This window comes from Phalacrocorax carbo, chromosome 8 (assembly GCF_963921805.1).
Source record: "Phalacrocorax carbo chromosome 8, bPhaCar2.1, whole genome shotgun sequence".
Classification (NCBI taxonomy): Eukaryota; Metazoa; Chordata; class Aves; order Suliformes; family Phalacrocoracidae; genus Phalacrocorax; species Phalacrocorax carbo.
Window position 1 is genome coordinate 45,998,152 of NC_087520.1, and position 22,351 is coordinate 46,020,502.

Here is a 22,351-nt window from a genome sequence, read left to right on the forward strand (position 1 = left end):
GTCTGGTCATGGCTGGGGCTTCTGGGTACTGTAATATGAATATTTAATAGTAATTCAGTTGTTCATACTCACTGCAGGCTGGAAGGTATGACACAGCATTAGAAAAACAAATTATTTTAGTATTTTCAGGGGCACATTGTTGAAAGGCAGCAATAAAGGTCTGGGTAGAAAAGCGTGCTTGCAAATCTCTGTGTATTTACTTCTATCATGCGATCATGTTATTTATCAAATACAGAGTTGAAAAAAATACTATAGAGCAACAGGCGATATACAGGCCTGTTAGTATGGCTACAACGTCCTATTAGAGCAAATGGTACCTTCAGGGAATAAGGAACATAAACAGACGGTGTTTCAGAAGAAAACATTCGACCATATATTATTAAGACACGAGGCAACAAACGGGCAGCGCTGTAGCAGCGTTGCACGCCCAGGTGCCCTTTCGGGGCAGCCTGAGCGGGGCTCTGGCTGCTTTTGTGTCACCGCAGCCTCTCGACGGGGTAACCTTCTCAGTTATTCCGGCTGTTTTTGTACAAACTGTGTGTTTCTGCGGGATAGCAACTGTCTGCCCGGGAGGCTGAGACGGAAACTTTGTGCGCTGTTACTCTGAGCTGCCGTTAACGGAACCGCGCAGGTGGGTCTGGGCCCCAGGGCCTGGCCTTGCCCGTCCCCTGTGGCGAAGGCTATGTGAGCATGAAAACGGATCAAACGGTTCATTCCCATCTCAGGATTTCAGGAGGAAAACTGCCGCCGTTTTAAGGATGCTCTTCTAGGAGACCTGTGCAGGGGTGACAGCAGCCATCGAGGGCTTTCCCAGCCGCAGGGCTGTGCAGGCACGGCAGGCAGGTCGGTCTGGTCCAGGGGCTCGTGATGCTGAGTAATTGCTCCAAGAAAACATCAGGGGAGGTTTGAGGAGGGAGGCACCACCAAATAGGGAATTTTATTTTCCATCAGGCAGTGAAAACACAGTTCCCTGGTCCCACAGAAAACTTTTTCCCAGGCCAGCTGCTGAACTTAGTAGGAAGGGATTTTTTTTCAGTAGGCTGGGGGCAGGGAGGGTGTTGTTTTGAAATCAATGGAGATAGCAGAAACCCCACTGTAAATTTCTAGGGCAAGTGGCAAGCTGGTTTACGGAATGCAGGGAGATGAGAACCTCTGGCTTACGGAAAGCAGCATGAATTAATAATCATTTAATTGGCTTCTCCATTATGTTGCTGGGTTGGGAGATGGAAGTTTAGATGAAGGGGCTGTCAGTGGTACTTTAGCTGAAAGAATCTGATGGCTGGGAGGCGGGGTGGCGACTCCCTCCCCACCAGGATGGAGAGCAGGCAGCTTTGGGGACCCTTGCCCATTTTGCCTCTGGACCTAGCAAAGGAAGGGATCCCCGCTTCCAAGGAAGCGTCCCATCTCACCTCTGAAATAACGCCTGGGAGGATTTCTCCTCCTCCTCTGAAAAGCATAAGCTGCCAAGGAAGAGCGAGAAGACAAGCAGGTCTCCGAGAAGTGCTGTGGCGGGTCAGCACGGCTGCAGCAGCAGCACCGCCCCATTGCACTGGGCTTTCAGGTACATTTGTTGAGAAACGCCCATTTTTCTGTAAGTTTGGCAAATCTGAACTAAATCCATTTAAAGAGTCAAAATAATAAAAATACTAATGGATACACAGTCATGCATCCTAATTTAAACCCAGATTCCTTCTTCATTTCTGCAAGACCCCTACCTCTAGAGTGTGGTCTTGGACGTGGTTAGGGCGCAGGCGTTGTGCTCCGCTTTCGCTGGTGCTGCGGTGCCGGTCGGGGCCGAGGCCCTGTTGACATTTTTGGCCGAGGACATTTTGCCCTATCCACTCTGCGCAGACGTGAAGGTCCTTGCCGGAGAGCTCTGCAGGCAGGCGCCGAGCTGCGCGTCCTCGTTTTCTCCAGGCAGAAGAGAGTTCTTAATTCCTCTGATCTGTGATGTGGACTGAATGTGTCACTTCGTGTGTTTGGCTGTTTATCAACAGTAAACTTGGGTCTTGGTGTTAAATTCCCACTTGAGCTGTCAACGCGAAAAATAATACTTAGAACAAATATTCAGTACGCATTTTTCAAACTCTGCAACAAACCAGTTATTCTGGGGTCTGGACAACCATTAATAATTCTGGGTTTGAAGGATTAAAGTTATGGGTTGGATCACGTGCATTTAATAAAATTGGGCATTTTAGAGCTGGTAAGTAAAAGTGAACTTTAATTACCTTTTACTTTTCCCTAATTCTAAGCAGGCTGCTTTCCAGTAGAAAGGAAATAAGAAAATATGCTGTTTTGACCCCAGAGGTTACAGCTAGCGTTCCGCAGCCACGGGGTAGTTGGCAGGTGGGTTGCTGAATTTAGTCACTGCATCTGAAAACGCCACATGGGTGAGCTGCTAGAAGTGGTGCACAGTGAAGTCGGTGGCGGAGGGTGAGGACCTGGGGCTCCCCGCGCCTCGTGCCTCGCTGTGCCAGTGCAGATCCCACCACCTGCGGGGTTGCCACGGGTTTTGTAAGCATCCAGAGCTCACCTGCGCTTATTAATGCAATTCTGTAGGTATTTCGTGATTCTCACTCTGTTGCCAAAACTGAAAGCCTTGTCATCCTTTATCTGGAAAGGTGACCCATATACGTGAGCAGAGGTTTCTCCAGTCGTCCCTTCTCCTCCCTCGCATCCCCAGCCCCCCTTGCAGGCTGGCAGTGCCGGTATGGCTCTTGGCAGTGCTTGTCGGTAGCTTTGCAGAGCAGATGACATCCAAAGGTTTGAAGCGGCAGTTGTCCGATACAGAGCCCGGAGAGACCCTGCTTGGGCCACGCAGGAGGCCCAGTCGCCGTCCGGGGCAGAGGAGAATAAGGGGACCCGAAGTTGTGGCTGGTGTTGTCGTCCCAGCCCGGTGCAGGGCTGGAGCAGAGCTCGCATGGCTGCGTGACCGTGCTGGCAGACCTGGGGTCTGCGGATGCTGGTCCTGATGTCTGACTGCCTGATTGGGGCTGACACTTCAATGTCCGAGGTCACACTGAGGAGTGGACAGTGTCAACAGCAATTAGTCTCCTTTATTGGGCCACTCACATCACACAAGGCTCGGGCAGGGCACTTTAAGGCAGGGTGGTCCTCCGCCTGCCACGGTGCTGGCTCTTGGTGGTGGTCTCTGCCTCCCCAAACCCACCAGGAGGGACCACAGGTGGGTCCAGGGTGGTACCATGTTTCTCATGCTCCAAGCACATTTTATTACTAGGAAGTAAGAAAGGCCAGCTTTGGTCCTGCAGACATCTTTAATGGCTTTCCAGTTCTGAACCCCAGGGAGAGTCTTGGGTTCAGCCAGGGGATCGGCCGGGGCAGCAGCCCGTCGTTCTGCACAGGGGGCAGAGCAGGATCTGCGTTGGTGCACTCGGCAGACTTGGTTTACACAAAGAAGCTCTAGGTTTGGATGTTTTAATGGGGTTGGCAGCACAGTGGGGTCCTGTGGTTTTGGTTTCAGATAATACTGGACTTACATCCATGCATGGAGGCTGTGTAACCAGCCAGGGCTGGAATAGCAGGCGTGCGGCAGGGCAGTGCTATGGGGAAGGAAATCGCCTCTAAGGCGGCTTTGGTGTGGCCAAGTCTACCAGGAGAAATTTAGTAGCACCAGAGCTCTTCTGATCCCTGCCTCCCTCTGGCAGTGTTGTAATCTGTTTGCAAACACCTGTTTTCCCTCTCTTGGAAGTTATTTTGCCTCTATTTAGCTGAATGCTTAGAGGTGGGGTCTGGCAGGGAAGGCAGTTAGAAATGGGGATTGTATTTCATACTGTGATGTGGTACCTTTCGAAATACCGCTCGTGTCAGTGAATGGAAGGATCTTTGAGAAGGAAGCATTTTACCTGGGTCTTACTCTGGCGGCATCTTCTGAAACAAGGAGCGGATACCAGCAGGTTCACAAAGAGAATAAGAGACAAGGGGAAGAGTATGGGGGCACCGGTCTAAGAATGCTACAGTGCCTTGTTAATCGGCAGCCGATCCATCATATTAAATATCCAGCTGTCATATATTACCTTTCAAGTGAAAATGAATAACTCCCATTAAGGGCGAAATGGGTTTGAAGTCGATTCGAGACAGATTAAAGTACTGTTATGAATGTGTGTTCGGGGAGGAGGAGACGGGGGCTGTGTATAATATACTTGTCCTTACAGTTTTTAAATAATAGATGTCCCACAAATTTATGTACTGCAGGCTGCCAGGGTTCGGGGGAGGGGTAAAGGTCAGGGATGCGCTTCTCGGAGTGCCTCAACTTGCAGCGTGTTTTGCTGTTGACTTCTGGGCGCATTTGCCGCCTTCTGTTTTGCTGAAATAAAGTTGCCTTTCGTCGGCTTGGTACAGCGTGAGATTGCCCGGGTCCCGTCCCAGCACTGGCTGCAGGCTGGTCCTGCTGGTGGCCTGCCACCGTGGCTTTGGTGGGACCATTTGCTGGGAAGTACCCCGGATGCTGTTCCCCGAGGTGCCGTCCTGGCAGCGTGCTGCAGCGTCCAGCACAGCATGCAAGTCAGCTGGGTTGCAGCTTCCAGCGTCTCGAGGCAAGCGTGTTCCAGAGTGTTCGTATGCAGAGTGTGAGTTCTGCTTTGTTGAGTCAGTCCAATGCTCGTGGAGACGAGACACTGGTCTTCATGTCTGACAAAGCATTTGTGTGTCCTACGTACACGGGACAAGACTCTCCTGCACCTAACAGGTTGTAAGCAGCCCTCAGAAATAGCTGAGATTTCTCTGCTTCTAACTATAAACGACACAGTTCCCGTACTGTGGAAGACAATCAAGAATAAACTCTTTTTTTGGCCAGGTGTGCGTTGTAGGACATAAGTTAGTCCAGAAACTCATCATCCTCCAACGTCTTGGTATGTGTTACAAGAAACAGTTGCAAAGTAAATGGGAATACTGACTTTGTCCAACTTAAGCCTCTTTGACCACGTCCTGATACCAGTCTCTTTTTGTTGCAGCACCAGCCAGCCAGGCAGAGAAGGAGCTGACAGAGCCTCCAGCATCCTCTAAACGAATCTCATTTCCCAGCAGCTCTGAGTCGCCTCTCTCCTTTAAATGGTCAAAAACTTCAGAGGAGAACAAATCAGAGCAGGTAAGGAAGAAGAACCCAGCTTTTTGTGCATCTGCAAGCAGGTAATTTGTTTCATATGTGCCAAAAGCAAAGAACAAAATAGGAGAAAGGATGAAAGGCGATAACTGGTGGTAGGAGAAGGCATCAAATTATTAGAGTCTAGCTGTAAGGAAAGAGGAAGGCAGCAGCTGTAACAATTGCATGATTCATTTGTCTTGCTCTGCAGATGTATCAGTGTCCATATTGCAAGTACAGTAACACAGACGTGAATCGGCTGCGGGTGCATGCCATGACCCAGCACTCAGTGCAGCCCATGCTCCGCTGCCCACTCTGCCAGGACATGCTGAACAACAAGATCCATTTGCAGCTGCACCTCACCCATCTGCACAGCGTGTCACCTGACTGCGTCGAGAAACTCATCATGACGGTAAGTGGCTGCGTAGTCAAGCATGTCTGCTGCCGTCCTGGCAAAGACGAAGAGTAAAGGGGTGGCCTGGCCTGCGTGGGCTACCTTTGCTGTGGTGGGCAGCTCCTTCAGCTGTCAGGGCTCTGTCATTTAGGTTTTTCCCACCCCTGCATGCTTTGTCTGCAGAGACTATCTGGTCCGTGCTCGAGCAGTGTGGCCCGTGTTGAGTAATTTCCCTGTGAAGAGATTAGAATAAATACGATTTCCTTTAACCACCGAGGTCATTGCATGGGATCACATTTTGCACAGAAGCTTCTGGGAGATGCAGTAGCTGATGTGCTGTGCTGCTCCTGACGCAGAGAGAAAGTGCTCGTGTGTTGGTGAGCACTTCCCAAGAAGGACAGACAGGGTGATTAAGGTAACATTGCAGGAAATTAGATATCAGGTTTCTGCTTAAAATATGATTTTAAGAACCAGTAGAGTAACTTCCCTTGGCGGTCTCATGTCGTGGAGAGGAGACAGTCCTGTTGTTCTGCCCATGGTCTGCGCTTCGTTCACTTAATGAGGATCATTGTTGTGGTTGTACAAGCTGGGTCTGTTACTTCAGCGAGGAGTTGCTGCATCCAGAATTACAAGGCTTTTGGTGTGCAACAATTCCCTTTTTTCAGAGCAACCTGAACACGCAAGGGATACTGTGCCATTGGCCCGACGGAGGTGGAACCTTATGGGACTGTTGAATACTAGAGCTACTGTTTCACGTGCTGTTTTTAAGATGTTTTGAAATTAAGTATAGGCAGTTAAAATTCTCTGAAGTAGGAAGTTAGCCACTGAGGTGTGGAGTGAAAGTTCGCGAGATAAAGTCAACTCTCTTCACGTAGAGCTCAAAACTTGTAACAACTCCGCTTCTCAAGCCGTTCGTCAAACGTCATCGTGCCTGTGTATGGGTTGTGATTGCTGTTACAATATTCTGATGGGGAGCAGGAACTTCAGATGGCAGACTGTGGTTCAGCACACGCGTGTTTGCACCGGGCTCTTGTTCGGTCCTGCATCCTAGCATGGGAATCCTCCTCCAACACATCTCCAAGGGCTCAAAATTCGTCTAACTCGACAGCTAGTGCTTGGTGAGAAGTAGCAAACTAACAGCGCAGTGTTCAGCTTCTCATTTGTAAGATCTGGGTTTGTGCTCTGGCATGCTTCACCCCAGAGCTGCTGTCCCAGAGTCTCTCTGCTGCCGGTGTGCGCACGGCCGTGTGTGCAGCTGCCAGACCTCTGTGGCAGGACTTGTACGTGCTGCCTCGGCACAGAAATGCTCCTAAAGGCTCACCCCACTCTCCAGCGCTCAGGCTCTTGCTTCACTAAATCACATTTTGAGTCCCAGGATCGTTCCTTCAGAATTCCCTTTTCATAGGTTTCACATGCGTGCGCCTTTCCATTTGCTAGTGTCGGTTTAAGATACAGGGAGAATTAATAAGGCACATATTCAAAAACCCTTCTAAATCACAAATGGGATGTATTGTCAGATTTCTACACTGTTATTTCTTTGCTATAATCTTCAAGGCAAGGTTGTGTCTACATTGAAGAACTTGTCGCCAAGTATTTAAAGTGTTTATTTTGATTCCTGTCAGTTCTTTCTCTTTGTGATCTTTTTTCTTGCACTCCATTTCTGCTTGTTTTCTCCCTTCTTTGCCGATTCCCGACAATGGAGGCGATTAATACTGTGTTTGTCGTAATACTCATGTTCTTTGTCAACTCCCCTCCCGTGACATCATCTGAGCAAGCACATGCAGCCTTGCCCAGCTTTTCCTTTGCAGTTCTCTCGTCTTCTCTTTCTGTCACCCTTCCAGTCCTCTTCTGGCCCCTTCTCCAATGCCTTTATGCTTTTTCTCTTCCCCCGTTGCTTTACCAGCTACCTGTCCTCTCATTTTTCTGCCCTCTCTCTTGGCCCCGTCGGGCTCCGCGGGAGCTGAAGGTGCGTCCTGCGCCCCGGCAGGCTGCAAAGGCTCGCGGTCGCCACTGTTGCAGCCCTGCTCCTGACCACCCGCGAGAACCACATCTGCCCCAAGTAGGCACCGCACTGTTAGACCCATTAAAAATCCAGCCAGGCTGACAGGTCCCAGCACTCTCTGAACAACAAAACATAGAGAGGCAGGGAAGAAAGAGCACCAGCAGGCCGCTAAGGCTGCGAAGCTGGCCATGCCCGCAGGCTCTAGCACGGCGTAGCTCTGCTCTGCCCGACCGCTCGTGCATCTGGGTCAAAGAGCTGTCCCGGCACAAAGTCCTCGGACTCTGCGACCTGCATCCGCCTGATTGATGGTGCTTAAGTGTGTAAATACCTTCTGAGGACTTGAACGAATCTTGTTAGCGGCTAACTGAATTGGTGGAAGACATTTTGACCCTAGAAGAGCAGTGATCAGAAGCTGAGCCCCATTCTTACACCAGCAAGCGTAACCAGTTTGCGAAGGGCATCTGTTGCGCTGATGTGAAATGGTTCATTCCTGAGCTGGGCTCCGGGCAGAGCGCGCAGTCTGGGACAGGCGTGGTTGGGCTGGTCCATCCTCTCGGCCTGAGTGGGTGGACGTCCTCCAAGATACAGGGAGACTGGCACAAGCCGCTCGCCAAGGAGCTCGGGGACACCCCGCAGAGGACGTGGCCAGAGCACCTGCAGTCCTGGGGAGGACAGTGCCCTTAGGCGCGCACAGCCGCTGTGCTGGAGCTGGGGCTCATCCTGCTGCTGCAGAGCGCAGGACGCCTGCTGAGAACCGTGGAGACGGGCTTAGCCATGAACCTCATCCTCTTGCTTCTCTCTGGTTTTTCCAGCTTGCCATTTCCACTGGCGCTGGGCAGCTTTTCCTTTGGTACCCAGAGATGTCTGGGGAGGAAGGTTGGAAGATTGCCTCTTCTGCTTCGAGTCAAGTAGCACACGGGTCAAAAGGTGGTTCTTTTTTTGCTTTCAATGACAGATGTTTTGAGAAACGGTATGACTTATGCATCAAACGTTCCTAATTTTGCTCATTCTAGCTAAGATTCCCGTCTCAGTCTGACGCGTGAATCGGGTCTTGGTGCCACCACGAGGGAATTGCAGTCCAGTAAATGGGAGCCAGGTCCCTTTCGACACAGTGTCTTTGCGCTCGTCGTTTGGAGGAGGCTCCAGTTAATAATACCTTATCAGACGCCTTTCAGGAACCTGCAGTGTCTAATATGTCTGTTGCCATAGTAACGGCTGCTTGCCTGTGCTCAGCATCGCAGCGCTGGCTGTTTCGTGCCCCCTCCTTTCCATATCAGCGAGCAGCCGGGCTGGCTGTCCCATGGGACGCCCGGGGCCTCCCCGCTGGCCCAGGCGCGGGGATGGCGACCGCCGGGGCTGCAGCCACGGGCCGAGGGAGAGGAGCACACGCCGTGTCCCCACGCAGCGTGGGAGCCAGGGGAGCCGCCGTGGGGCAGGGGCTCCCGCCACCCCCAGCCCCTATCGCCTGTGGCTTCGCTTCCATGGGGCTGGTGAACGAATGTGTCCAAGTTCATTTTACGTGGCATTCCAGCCCCTCTAAGCGGGTCTCATCGCCATCTTTCCACATAAGAGCCTCTTTGCTAATCTTGGGCCTGCGCCGCTTCAGCAGAGAGCCCCTTAATGAGGGTGAAGTGCAGTTTGCCTGCACAGTCGATTGACAAGACTGATGGGCTCAAGCCGGGAGAAGGGATGGCTTCCCAAGAGCCTCCAGGAGCGGGGAGCGCTCCCTCCTCCCGCAGCCGGCTTTATCCCTCTGCACATTCCTCTCCCGTCGCTTCTGTTGTCAGTTTTCTCTTCCTCGGTTTAGGGCGTCTTCCCAGTGCTTCTGGCTGTCTTTCCACTTCTTTCTTTTCTCCCTTGCGCTAGGAGTAATTCTTGCCTGTCCCTGCCATCCTCACTTCTCCCTCTTGCTCTCTTTACATTTTTTCCTTCTTTCCTATTGTCTTTTCTTATTGCTCTCTCCCTTCTGCTGTCATTCAATTTTTCTCTCTCCCTCCTTCTCGCCCCCTCTCACTCCCCCCTTTCCCTCTCACTCTGTGTCTCATTCTCCATCTCGGATGAAGGTAATGAAAATAATCGGGCTTCATTAATTCTGAGCCCTGTGAGATGATAGCCATTTGGAGCCATGTTTGCCAATTAGATGGTCTAAATTAGAAGTGACCTTGGTATACTGCCATCGCTTTGCCTCTCTGAGTCTAATGAAGCTTTTCACTCCAGCACCCTCTCTCTCTCTTTGTAATGGAAATTACCTCCTTTGTCTGGTTCGGGAACCTTGCATTGCATGTGTATTTCCCCCTGGTTGCATGGACATAGGGATAGTAATGTATCTCCTCAGACCCTTTCTAGAGATTTTCTTTTCAAAGGCACGCGATTTCAGCGTTTTGGGGCATTTATGGAGGAACTGCATAGACTGTCCACACGTGCGGTCACTGGGTCCGGAGGAAAGTCAGAGCAGACGGATCCAGTGCACAAGGGTTGCTGGCTATTCACGCTATCCAAGATTAATTTTTTGGACGTGCCAAGAATACACTTGTGTCACGCTGCCGGGGCCAGCGCGGGAGGGCTGTTGCAGCTCTGAGCCTCCGGCCCGTGCTGATAAGCAGCTCTGCAGTTCATCATCTGAAAAATCTGGCAGGTCCGGTAGTGGCAGGAGCCACGCTCGTCACTGCTGCAGGTTGTCACCGGTGAGGAGTGGACCCACAGGTGGTTCTCCGGGCCGGTGGCAGGTCTGTAGGTGTCAGGGTGTGTGCGATCTGCTGAGGATACTCGTGGGGTGGAAGTCGGGAGACGCGGCGCGTCAGCCCTTGGGTTTTCCGTAACAGTCACTCACCGCATCACATCGTCTGTAGAAATGGCCCTTGAACTGGGGTGCCCGCACACGTCAGTGGATCTCGTCCTCGTAGAGAAATTTTATCTGCTTACGGGGCTCTGAATTTCGTGTGAAAGGGTGGGTGCTTGGAAGCAGAGAGGCTTGTCCCAACAACCTTCCGTCTTCTAAGGCAGATCCTGATCCACCTATTGGATCCGAATGCCGGGCTGTCAGGAAGAGCGGGTAGGAGCGAAGTGCGATCCTTCCCCACCTCCCGGATTCACTGGGACAGAAGGGTCAAGAGTGACGCAGCTCGAGGGGGCCGTTTGCCGCCTGCGTGACCACGTTGCTCTGGAGAGCAGCCCGGGGAGCCCCGGGCGTCGGGGCAGCGGGGGACGGGCGCGCTCGGGGCTGGGCGCAGAGGTGGGTCTGGTGTTGCAGGGAGCGGCGTTTCCCAGCGGCCGGCTTGGCTGGTGGCTGTGGGCCAGAAGGTCGCGCTGCAGCTGCGAGGGGGATACGTTCAATGTCAGACAGAGCAAAGCGCGTTACGTACCGAAGAAGGAATGGGCGAAGGCAAATCACATTTGTCGGGCTTACATCTGTAGGGTTGTTTTTTTAATAACGGTTCAAATTGACTGACTTGTTGCCATTGTGAAACAGCTGGTGTTGAAGAGGCATTTAAACAGGGAGACAGACGTGCTGAGCAGAGCTGAGGATGGATGCCAGGATTACGTGCCAGGTATTGCCTGCTCAGGTGAGAGGGAGGTAGAGAGTATTTAACAACCACACACGCTAACACAGGCTGTGCTCAAGATAAACGTGTTCCTCTCTATCACCAGAACAGTTAATGCCGTTTAAATACACCTGAAGTACAAAATGCTGTGTCGTGGAGCGCTGCTCCTTGTTCATCTGTCAGGTGGCCATGGCCTACTAAACCTTCCTGCCCGCTATTTGTTTATATTTAAAGCAGCTGCTACGTGTGAGGCATTTTCTGCACGTACAAGGAAATGGTATATCCCCAGACGGGTTTGCAGTATAAAAGGACAAACAGCTCAGAATTAGCAGTCTGGAATTCAGTGTAAATGCAAAATTATTTGAGATGTGCAGTCTGTTTTCACTATTTTCATCTTTGCTAACTGCTCAGGGTTAGTCCGTGGGGATGAAGCAACAGAGTAGTCCTGCCCTGGAAAATGGCGTAGGAAACGGGCAGCACTTTCCCGAGAAGCCTGAATGGTGCTAAACAGGTAGAGGAATAAACCAGGTCTGGCTGAAGCAAGACCAGCGCCTCGTTTTCAAGGTTTTGCTTCCCAGGGCCAGCCCTGTGTGGCTGTCGGGACTGCCTGCAGCTGCCCTACGTCCATATCCAGAATTTTGTTTCCTGCACTTTTCTCCAAGCTTTTTTCTGTTTGCCTTTTGGGATTTCGTGCCTGTAACAATTTAATGTACCACAGCCTTTTTTTCCTACCCCCCCTCCCCTTTTTTTTCTTTATTGTGGAGGGAGAGGCAGCAGTAGGGTGAGAACTGTGGTTATGGAGATGCAGGTAGATAAAGGTAATTACTTAAACACATATAGGGCAGGACTTATTGGTTTGGAGACCCAGATTAAGATGCAGAGGAGCATGTGAGGTTGATGATTATATTTCGGGGAGAGTTAATTGACGGAAGGTGAAGGCAGACAAAGAACCGCTGCTTACTGCCTTCTTGAATCCCAATCAGGAATTATGATTAAAGACGCGGCGAGACAACAGAGGCCTGATGAATTGGTGTCTTTTTTTTTTCTTTTTTGCCGTCATTCACACTTGATTGACTTCAACCTTTCAAGTGCAAAAGTCTCTCTTTTCCATTATTATTCATAGCCATCTGAGTTTTTCTAATTAAAGTGTATGAAAACAATTACTGATCCGTCGTTCTGAGTGTGGTAGTGGGGATGGCTGCCTTACTGTAATGCGTATAAAAAGCCCACAGTTTTCTATAATGATGTGCAGCTGAGGTGTTAGATAATTTTATTCTTTTTCTACTCTGTTGGGGTTTTTTTTAATTTCTCATGATTTATTTTTCATAATTCCTAAAGATCCTAGGAGAGCGCTCTCCCTGCTGATAAAGCTGAGGGGGACGGCTCCTTCTTGCCTTCCCTCCTTGGTGTCCCTGCTCATCCCCCTCCTCCGAGCCCAGCTACGGGGAATTAACCAGTGACCTTTCACGTCTCCTGACCCACCACCCACAGCCATCAGATGTTCCCGCGTAGAGTAAAAGGTGGAATGAATTCGGTGTGCTCAGCTTCCCTCCTGGTGATTTATCAGTGTCGGCTGCCTTTCCTGCAGACGTCTGTGGGACCCGGCGCTCACCGCCACGCACCGGCCGTCCCGCTGAAGGGTGGGGGCTCGGCATCCCTCCCCGGTGCGGTGCAGGTATCTGCAGCCACCCGTACGCGAACAATTGTTTCTGAAGTTTTTCATGGACTGTTTTTGCTTCCATTCACTTAGTGAAGCCAACGTCTAGTCTGTGTTTGCTTGGATTTGACATGTGTGTAGATAAGGAAGATCTCATGTCCTGCACATGGGTTTACCTTCAGCTGCACTGCAGATTTGCTAATCCCATGCGATTCAGTCAGAGCCTTGTGGTCCTTGACTCTGCAGAAAGCAAGGTACACTGCATGCAGATAGCAGCCTCACTCACTCTTTTCTGAAATCCAAGGTTCAAATGCCCTCTTGGTAACTGACAGAAGGATGGAGAGACTTGTTTTGCCAGGAAACATACATGTCTGGGAGTGTTTATTTATGCCTCGCTTTCCCAGCAGGCAGAGGCTGGGAGCAGAAGCACCACAAGCATTGCAAGCCCGTGGTGGCTTCTGTTCCTTCACGTACCATGGCCCTGGTGAAGGGGAAATGCTCCCTGAGTGTCAGCGGGGTGAAGCATGCAGCTACTCAGAGCTGTAGAGGTGTCTTTGCTTGCCACAGGCACCTAACCAGTGCCGGCAGCCGTGTGCTGGAATACGGCACGGATGGTGATGGCCATGGGGGTCTGTGCTCCCAGTTGCTGCTCTGGGAAGAAGGGCTGTGGGGCAGCTTTTCAGGTGGTGTGAGATACTGACTCTGGACGTTCGGAAGGGCGTTCATTACCCTACATCTGATGCCAACCACATGCAGGTTGCTAGTGAGGTCGTTTGTATGTTCTGTGCGTGACCGGATACACCCAAAGAAACAGTTTTCCAGAAAAAAAGATGAGCGTATGCATGTGACTCTGAAAGAGCATCTCCAGTTGAAGCAAGCAAGCTCTCCGGCTCTTCAAAAATGTTGGTGTTCAAGCACTGTAGTGGTTATGATGGTGCAGGGTCTAGACAACATGTGAAGAGAGGCGAAGGGAACACATTGGTCAGAGCAAGGAAAGGGTTACCAAAAGCTTTTCATTTTGCAGACAATTTGTTGTCTTTTTAGTCTTTCCTTATTCATCCCTTCCTTTGTCACCTCTCTCCTTATTTGTACTTTGCTTTCTCATGCCCCTCCTTCTCCTGCATCGATACACTTTGAAAACAGTGCTGCAATGCTCCCTAGTTCAAGATTACAGTGTACTTTACGAGGTATGATTTAATTAGGGGCCTTATTATGTTTTCAGCAGCTTAAGGTGGGCCTTTCAACTTACCTACCTAATTGGTTGCACAAGAAGTTTCACAGCCCATGACAAAACATTGTCAGTGATCAAAGTCTGAATTCTACATAAAGGAAAAATATTAATAATAAGATTATTCTTCAAGTGTGCACTGCTAATTATGTCCAGAATGTAACTGTAGAAACACTTTTGACTGATGTGAGCTTTGTCTAATAAACATGAGTCTTCAGTGAGCTCTGAAAAGTGACGCCTCTGACTTTACAATACTGGTGTCTAATTTTGCCGCTGAAGATGTTTAAAATATTTTCCTGTGTTTTTCTTCTTCCCACATCCTTCCCTCCTTGTCTCCAGGTGACAACACCTGAGGTGATGATGCCCAGCAGCATGTTTCTCCCAGCAGCCACTCCAGAGAAAGATGGGAACTCTGCTGCAGAGGAGCTGGGGAAGCAGCCTGGTGAGTGCGGGTCAATGAGGGCCACGGGTCCCACCACTCCCCCAGCCCCCAGCACCTGGCATGGACTGTGCCTGGGGCCATCTCCCTTCATCTGTGCCACAACCAGGCTGGTGCCCCGGGTGTCCCCAAGGCAGGGCAGCTCAGAGCTGAGGAGCGGTGATGAGGAGTGCCGCCGCCACCATGGCGATTCACGTGGAAGTGATGTTGAGCCCGTGCAAAGGAGAAGACCAGAAAAGCAGGGGTGGTAGAGGGCTGAGGCAATTGGTAGAGAAATGCCAAAGGTTGCAGCTGCTGGCCACAGACTGTGCTACCACTTCTGCTGCACCTGCTCTGCTGCTGCCGTAGCTCAAGTACAGATGCTGGGCACATAGCTTGGGGAGCTTTGAGCTGCTGCGGTCCCTATCTGCCCCCAGTCTCCTCAGCCTTTGTCATTGCCATGCTATGTTACGAAGGCATGGCTGTAAATCCGTGGCTACTTAGTCCTGGCTTTGACATGTGATGGGAGAGCATCCCAGGAACGTCATTCTGCACGGGCAGAAGTGTCTGATGTCAAACCTCGCAGGGAAGCAATGCTGGTCTTCCTTCTGTGCCCTCCTGGGAGGTCCATAAGGAATATGGGAATTAAGATAGCCATCGTTTCCTTTCAGGCAGACGGCCCCAAGGCAGTGATGCTGGTGGGGCAGCACTAGCACAGCCAGAGTAACTAATGCTGCCCTGGGCAACGGGATACCTTTTTTTGGCCTCTACCCATATCACGCTGTCTTTTCCATCAGCACTGTGCTCGTAGACCCTGGAAAAGTGGCAGTGCTTGTTCCTTCTCCCATCCTCCCTCAAACAGCACCCTTTGAGCTGCTGCCAGCAGGACCTGAATTTCATTCCTGTTGTTTCTAGCCTTGATAGGACCAGGACTAAATACTACGTGCAGTTTGATGAACCTTCTTACTGGAAAATAGGCAGGACATCAAAGAAAAACAGCAAAGACAGACAGGTGGCTGATGGCCTTCACTTAAAAGGAAGAATTAAAGGTGCTAAATGCACTAAGGGAACGTCTGTGTGTGAATAATTTCCAGATATTCAAAGTGGGCAAGAAAGTAAATTGTGTAGGTTTATGCAATGGGCCGTGATGAGGGTAATGGGCTGGTATTAAAATAAATGAATGAAGATAGAGGAGAAATGTTAGAAATACCTATCATCTTGCAGAGAAAAAAACACAGGAATATTAGGGACAAAAAGAGGGTGTTGGTCTGCCCTTGTGCGCTGGTGTAATTTTCAGGTTTGCTCTAATTTTGTTTTCACAGAGATCTCTGAGGACTCAGGAAAGAGTCTGTTGCCATCGGAAGGTGCAGAGCACAGCGGAGATCCCAAGCCCGTTCCGGCTGATCAGAGCACTGCCAGGGAGGACTCCGGCTTCCTCTGCTGGAAGAAGGGCTGCAACCAGGTGTTCAAGAGCTCAGCAGCCCTGCAGACACACTTCAATGAAGTTCATGCGAAGCGGCCTCAACTGCCGGTATCCGATCGCCACGTCTACAAGTACCGTTGTAACCAGTGCAGCCTGGCATTCAAAACCATTGAGAAGCTGCAGCTCCATTCCCAGTACCACGTCATTCGGGCGGCCACGATGTGCTGCCTCTGCCAGCGCAGCTTCCGAACCTTCCAGGCCCTGAAGAAGCACCTGGAAACCAGCCACCTGGAGCTGAGCGAGGCCGACATTCAGCAGCTGTATGGTGGTCTCTTGGTCAACGGGGACCTCCTCGCTATGGGTGATCCTTCTCTTGCAGAAGACCACACTATAATAGTCGAGGAAGATAAGGAGGAGGAGAGCGACTTGGAAGATAAGCAGAGCCCAACAGGTAGCGATTCAGGGTCGGTGCAAGAGGACTCTGGCTCAGAACCAAAAAGGGCCTTACCCTTCAGGAAGGGCCCTAACTTCACTATGGAGAAATTCCTAGATCCGTCTCGCCCTTACAAGTGCACAGTCTGCAAGGAGTCTTTCACACAAAAGAACATTCTCCTGGTCCATTACAATTCAGTTTCTCATCTGCATAAACTGAAAAGAGCCCTCCAAGAGTCTGCTACTGGGCAGCCAGAACCTACCAGCAGCCCAGACAACAAACCTTTCAAGTGTAACACCTGCAACGTGGCCTACAGTCAGAGCTCGACCTTGGAGATCCACATGAGGTCTGTCCTGCACCAAACCAAGGCTCGCGCTGCCAAGCTGGAGGCGGCGGGGGGCAGCAGCAGTAGTAACGGAGCTGGCAACAGCAGCAGCAGCAGTCTCTCTTTGGGTTCATCCACACCAAGCCCAGTGAGCGCTAGCAACAGTAATACTTTTACAACCACCAACACAAGTAATTCAGGCACAACTCCCATTCCCAGCCTGCTCAACCAGGTATCCAACGACAGTGTGGGAATTCCTCCTTTAGGTAACCCTGTAAGCACTAATATCACCTCCCCTTCGGAGCCCAAAGAGGTAAACCGAAAGAAGCTGGCAGACATGATTGCATCCAGGCAGCAGCAGCAGCAGCAGCAGCAGCAGCAGCAGCAACAGCAGCAGCAGCAGCAAGCTCAAACCTTGGCACAGGCACAGGCCCAAGTCCAGGCCCATCTGCAACAAGAACTGCAGCAGCAAGCTGCTCTCCTGCAGTCCCAGCTGTTCAACCCAGCACTTTTGCCGCACTTTCCGATGACCACTGAGACCCTTCTGCAGCTTCAGCAGCAGCAGCATCTTTTGTTTCCTTTCTACATCCCCAGTGCCGAGTTCCAGCTCAATCCAGAAGTTAGTTTGCCTGTCACCAGTGGCGCGTTGACATTGACTGGTACGGGTCCAAGTTTGCTGGAGGACCTGAAGGCTCAAGTTCAGCTCCCTCAACAGAGCCATCCACAGCTCTTACAGCAGCAGCAAGGTCAGCTGTCCTTGTCACAACCTCACTCCGTCCTTATACAGCAGAGCCAGCACCCCGAGAAGAAGAATAAATCTGTAGTGAAGGAGAAAGAAAAAGAAACCCCACGGGAAAGGGAAGGTGCAGAGAGGGGAGACAATAATGTAGCATCTAAGGAGTCTCTGCCTGATAACTTAAAGCCCAAAGAGAAGAAGGACTTTGTACCAGGCAGTAGTTCAGAGCCCTCCTTACTGCCTCCACGTATTGCCTCTGATGCAAGAGGAAATGCCACAAAAGCCTTGCTGGAAAACTTTGGCTTTGAGCTTGTCATTCAGTATAATGAGAACAAGCAGAAGGTGCAGAAGAAAAATGGGAAGACAGAGCAAGGTGAGAACTTGGAAAAGCTTGAGTGTGACACATGCGGCAAGTTCTTTTCAAACATCCTCATCCTGAAGAGCCACCAAGAGCATGTTCACCAACATTACTTTCCCTTCAAGCAGTTAGAGAGATTTGCCAAACAGTACAGAGAACACTACGACAAACTGTACCCGCTACGGCCTCAGACCCCAGAGCCACCGCCACCACCTCCACCGCCCCCACCTCCGCTCCCTCCAGCACCTCCTCAGCCGGCTTCTACTCCTACCATTCCGACTTCTGCCCCACCGATTACCTCTCCTACAATCACACCAGCCCAGCCGTCTGTGCCACTCACCCAGCTCTCCATGCCAATGGAGCTTCCCATCTTTTCACCACTTATGATGCAAACCATGCCACTACAAACTTTACCGGCTCAGCTGCCACCCCAGCTTGGTCCCGTAGACCCTCTGCCTGCTGACTTGGCCCAGTTGTACCAGCACCAGCTCAACCCTAGCCTTCTCCAGCAACAGCAGAACAAGAGGCCACGGACACGGATCACCGACGACCAACTCAGAGTCCTTCGGCAGTATTTTGATATTAACAATTCCCCAAGTGAGGAACAGATCAAAGAGATGGCGGACAAATCTGGATTGCCCCAGAAAGTGATCAAGCACTGGTTCAGAAACACCCTTTTCAAAGAACGCCAGCGCAACAAGGATTCACCGTACAACTTCAGTAACCCTCCCATTACCAGCCTGGAAGAACTGAAGATAGACTCACGGCCTCCTTCTCCAGAACCTCAAAAGCAGGAATACTGGGGAAGCAAGCGGTCCTCCCGGACACGCTTTACTGATTACCAACTCAGAGTCCTGCAGGACTTCTTTGATGCCAATGCTTATCCAAAGGATGATGAATTTGAGCAGCTTTCTAACTTGCTGAACCTCCCAACGCGTGTTATAGTGGTGTGGTTCCAGAATGCCCGTCAAAAAGCTAGGAAAAACTATGAGAATCAGGGAGAAGGCAAAGACGGGGAACGGCGGGAGCTTACAAATGACAGGTATATTAGAACAAGCAACTTGAACTACCAATGCAAAAAGTGCAGTCTAGTCTTTCAGCGCATTTTTGATCTCATTAAACACCAGAAAAAGCTTTGTTACAAAGATGAGGATGAGGATGGACAGGATGATAGCCAGAATGAAGACTCTATGGATGCAATGGAGCTCTTGACTCCAACCAGTTCCTCCTGCAGCACACCAATGCCCTCGCAAGCTTACAGCACACCAACGTCTTCAGCCAATGCAACCTCCTCAGCTTTTCTGCAGCTCACAGCAGAGGCAGATGATTCCTCCACCTATAGTTCTAAAGTAGAAGCTACAGATGAGAAACCAAAGCAGTCTGAACCTCCAAGTACACAGCAAAACCAAACTCAAGAGAAGCAAGTGCAACCAAAGCAAGAGTCTCAGCAGCAACAGGACCAAGGAGAACAAAAGACAAGTTCAGCACACCAAAAGATTTCACAGTTATCCTCCCCCTCTTCATTGCAACAGCCACCTCCCCCTCCTCAGCCCCCTCAGTGCTCCTTGTCACAGTCAAGCCCAAGTCCATCTCAGCTCTCACATCTCTCCCTCAAACCCATTCACACATCCACCCCTCAACAGCTGGCAAACCTACCTCCTCAGCTAATCCCATACCAGTGTGACCAGTGTAAGCTGGCATTTCCTTCCTTTGAGCATTGGCAGGAGCATCAGCAGCTTCATTTTCTGAGCGCGCAGAACCAGTTTATCCACCCCCCATTCCTGGACAGAACGCTGGATATGCCGTTCATGCTTTTTGACCCCAGTAATCCACTGCTTGCGAGCCAGCTGCTATCTGGGACGTTACCACAGATTCCAGCAAGCTCAGCCACTTCACCATCAACTCCAACATCCACAATGAACACACTGAAGAGAAAGCTGGAGGAAAAGGCCAGTGCAAGCCCTGGAGAAAATGACAGTGGGACTGGAGGAGAAGAACCACAAAGGGATAAACGTCTAAGGACAACCATTACCCCAGAGCAGCTGGAAATTCTTTATCAGAAATACTTGCTTGACTCCAACCCAACACGGAAAATGTTGGATCACATTGCACATGAAGTGGGCTTGAAGAAACGCGTAGTGCAAGTTTGGTTTCAGAACACCCGTGCACGGGAAAGGAAGGGGCAGTTCAGAGCAGTAGGGCCCGCCCAAGCCCACCGACGGTGTCCCTTCTGCCGAGCTCTCTTTAAAGCAAAGACAGCCCTTGAAGCGCATATCCGATCCCGTCACTGGCATGAGGCCAAGAGAGCTGGATACAACCTGACGTTGTCTGCTATGCTCTTAGATTGTGATGGGGGACTCCAAATGAAGGGAGACATCTTTGATGGAGCAAGCTTTTCCCACATGCCACCAACTAGCAGTGATGGACAGAGCGTTCCTCTCTCCCCAGTGAACAAGAGCATGGAACTGTCACCTCGAACTCTGCTGAGTCCCTCCTCCATTAAGGTGGAAGGGATAGAAGACTTCGAGAGTCCCTCCATGTCCTCGGTCAATCTGAGCTTTGACCAAACAAAGCTGGACAATGATGACTGCTCTTCTGTCAACACTGCAATCACAGACACTACAACAGGAGATGAAGGGAACGCAGACAACGATAGTGCAACAGGGATTGCAACCGAAACCAAATCCGCATCGGGACCCAGTGAAGGTCTGACAAAAGCTGCCATGATTGCAATGTCTGAATATGAAGATCGGCTGTCTTCTGGCCTGGTCAGCCCAGCTCCCAGCTTTTACAGCAAAGAGTACGATAATGAAGGTACTGTGGACTATAGTGAAACATCCAGCCTTGCAGACCCCTGCTCACCCAGCCCTGGTGCAAGTGGTTCAGCCAGCAAGTCTGGAGAGAGCGGGGACCGGCCCGGACAGAAACGCTTTCGCACTCAGATGACTAATCTCCAGCTAAAAGTTCTTAAGTCATGCTTTAATGACTACAGGACACCTACCATGCTGGAGTGTGAGGTCCTGGGCAATGACATTGGACTGCCAAAGAGAGTTGTTCAGGTCTGGTTCCAGAATGCTAGGGCAAAGGAGAAGAAGTCCAAACTCAGCATGGCCAAGCATTTTGGTATAAACCAAACAAGTTACGAGGGACCCAAAACAGAGTGCACTTTGTGTGGCATCAAGTACAGCGCTCGACTGTCTGTACGTGACCATATCTTCTCTCAACAGCATATCTCCAAAGTTAAAGAAACCATTGGAAGCCAGTTGGATAAGGAAAAGGAGTATTTTGACCCAGCTACTGTACGTCAGTTGATGGCTCAGCAGGAGCTGGACCGGATCAAAAAAGCCAATGAGGTTCTTGGTCTGGCAGCTCAACAGCAGGGCATGTTTGATAACACCCCTCTGCAAGCTCTTAACCTTCCTGCTGCATACCCAGCACTACAGGGCATCCCTCCAGTCTTGCTCCCAGGCCTCAACAGCCCATCCTTACCAGGCTTCACTCCATCCAACACAGGTAGGTATCGATATTATCACGCTGCTCGGAGACACAGCTTAACTTGACACATCTTCAGCACAAGCAGATGTTCCCTTGAGAATGACTGATAATAGGGTACCCAGCCCGTTAGTCACGCATGTTTACTTGACAGTGAATAAGCAATAGGTATTTTATCTTTAATTCCTGAACTCGGGTTTTCTGGCAAAGCCTGAAATAGAGGAAGATCGGGACATGCTGCGTATCTCTGTTCCATTAGCACAGGCTAAAGATTCTGAAGCACCTTCAAGGAAATGGAAAATAGAGGATTTATCAGACAGGAGAGGAAAAGAACTAATGTGCTGGATGCATTGGCCATTATTCCTTTCCTTTTGTTATTAAATTCAGTGTATGTAGTGCCATCCCAAGTTGTCGATAATTCTGAACTGTTTCTAGGGAAAAGTGTGACGCGCCTGGTAGCACTGGTGACAGAAACCTGGTCATCTTTATGTATCGTCCTTATGGGGACCGCCAGGACAAACCCTGATGCAGCTGTGGGTGGTTTTTAAGCAATGGCTGGGCACAACCTTGAAAGCACCTTCTCAACAAACAACTGTGTAGTCAGGGGACAAATCTACTTTGTATTTTAATAAGATTTTTCTTAACAATGCTACATAAAAATGAAATTTGGCATAGTCCTTTGGGTGGCCAAATCGCAGATATTGGGTTTTGTTTTTTGAGGATGCTTCTTTCCCTGTATGTGGTGGATGAGTGGAAGGTATAAGTTGTGTAGCAAACAAGGCAGTGGAAGATACTGCTCAGTAGGCTGGCAGTGACCTAGAAAACTTGATCCAAGGGCCTTATTTCACCCCTGCTTCATCCATGGCATCCCAGAGACATGCCTGTGTCTGAATTGCCACTGAGGACGGAGTAACTGATGTTCTCTAAGAGACTTGCTTTCACTTGGCAGACTTCTCTGTTTACTGCTGATGATCTCTCTTCAAGCTGACTTTCACCAGGGCTGCTCTGCATTTACAGGGGTATCCCAAGAACTGATTCCAGTGTCTTGTCTCAGCAACAGGCCGAGTCTGTCTGAGGCCGGAGAGCCCGTGGCACCGTAACACCTGGTACAGTTACACCATATGCCACTGTGCACCTTTTCTACACTGTGGCAATACGGGTCTACCGCTATTAGACAGTGTCCAGGAACAAAAGCTTTCTCTCATTGTACTGAACTAATTGGCTAATGATGAGTTGTGATCCATG

At 50.4% G+C, this 22,351-nt stretch overlaps 1 protein-coding gene across 5 annotated transcripts in view; it reads left to right on the forward strand.

Annotated features, from left to right (window-relative positions):
- The window catches only part of ZFHX3 (zinc finger homeobox 3), a 534,089-nt gene that overhangs the window by 503,704 nt on the left and 8,034 nt on the right, over window positions 1–22,351 (forward strand). For all 5 annotated transcript variants that reach the window (XM_064459844.1, XM_064459847.1, XM_064459843.1 and 2 more), the window contains 4 exons: window positions 4,971–5,104; window positions 5,310–5,510; window positions 14,261–14,363; window positions 15,662–21,127. In XM_064459844.1, coding sequence (XP_064315914.1) covers window positions 4,971–5,104; window positions 5,310–5,510; window positions 14,261–14,363; window positions 15,662–21,127 — 5,904 coding nt within the window. The remainder of the gene's footprint in view (window positions 1–4,970; window positions 5,105–5,309; window positions 5,511–14,260; window positions 14,364–15,661; window positions 21,128–22,351) is intronic.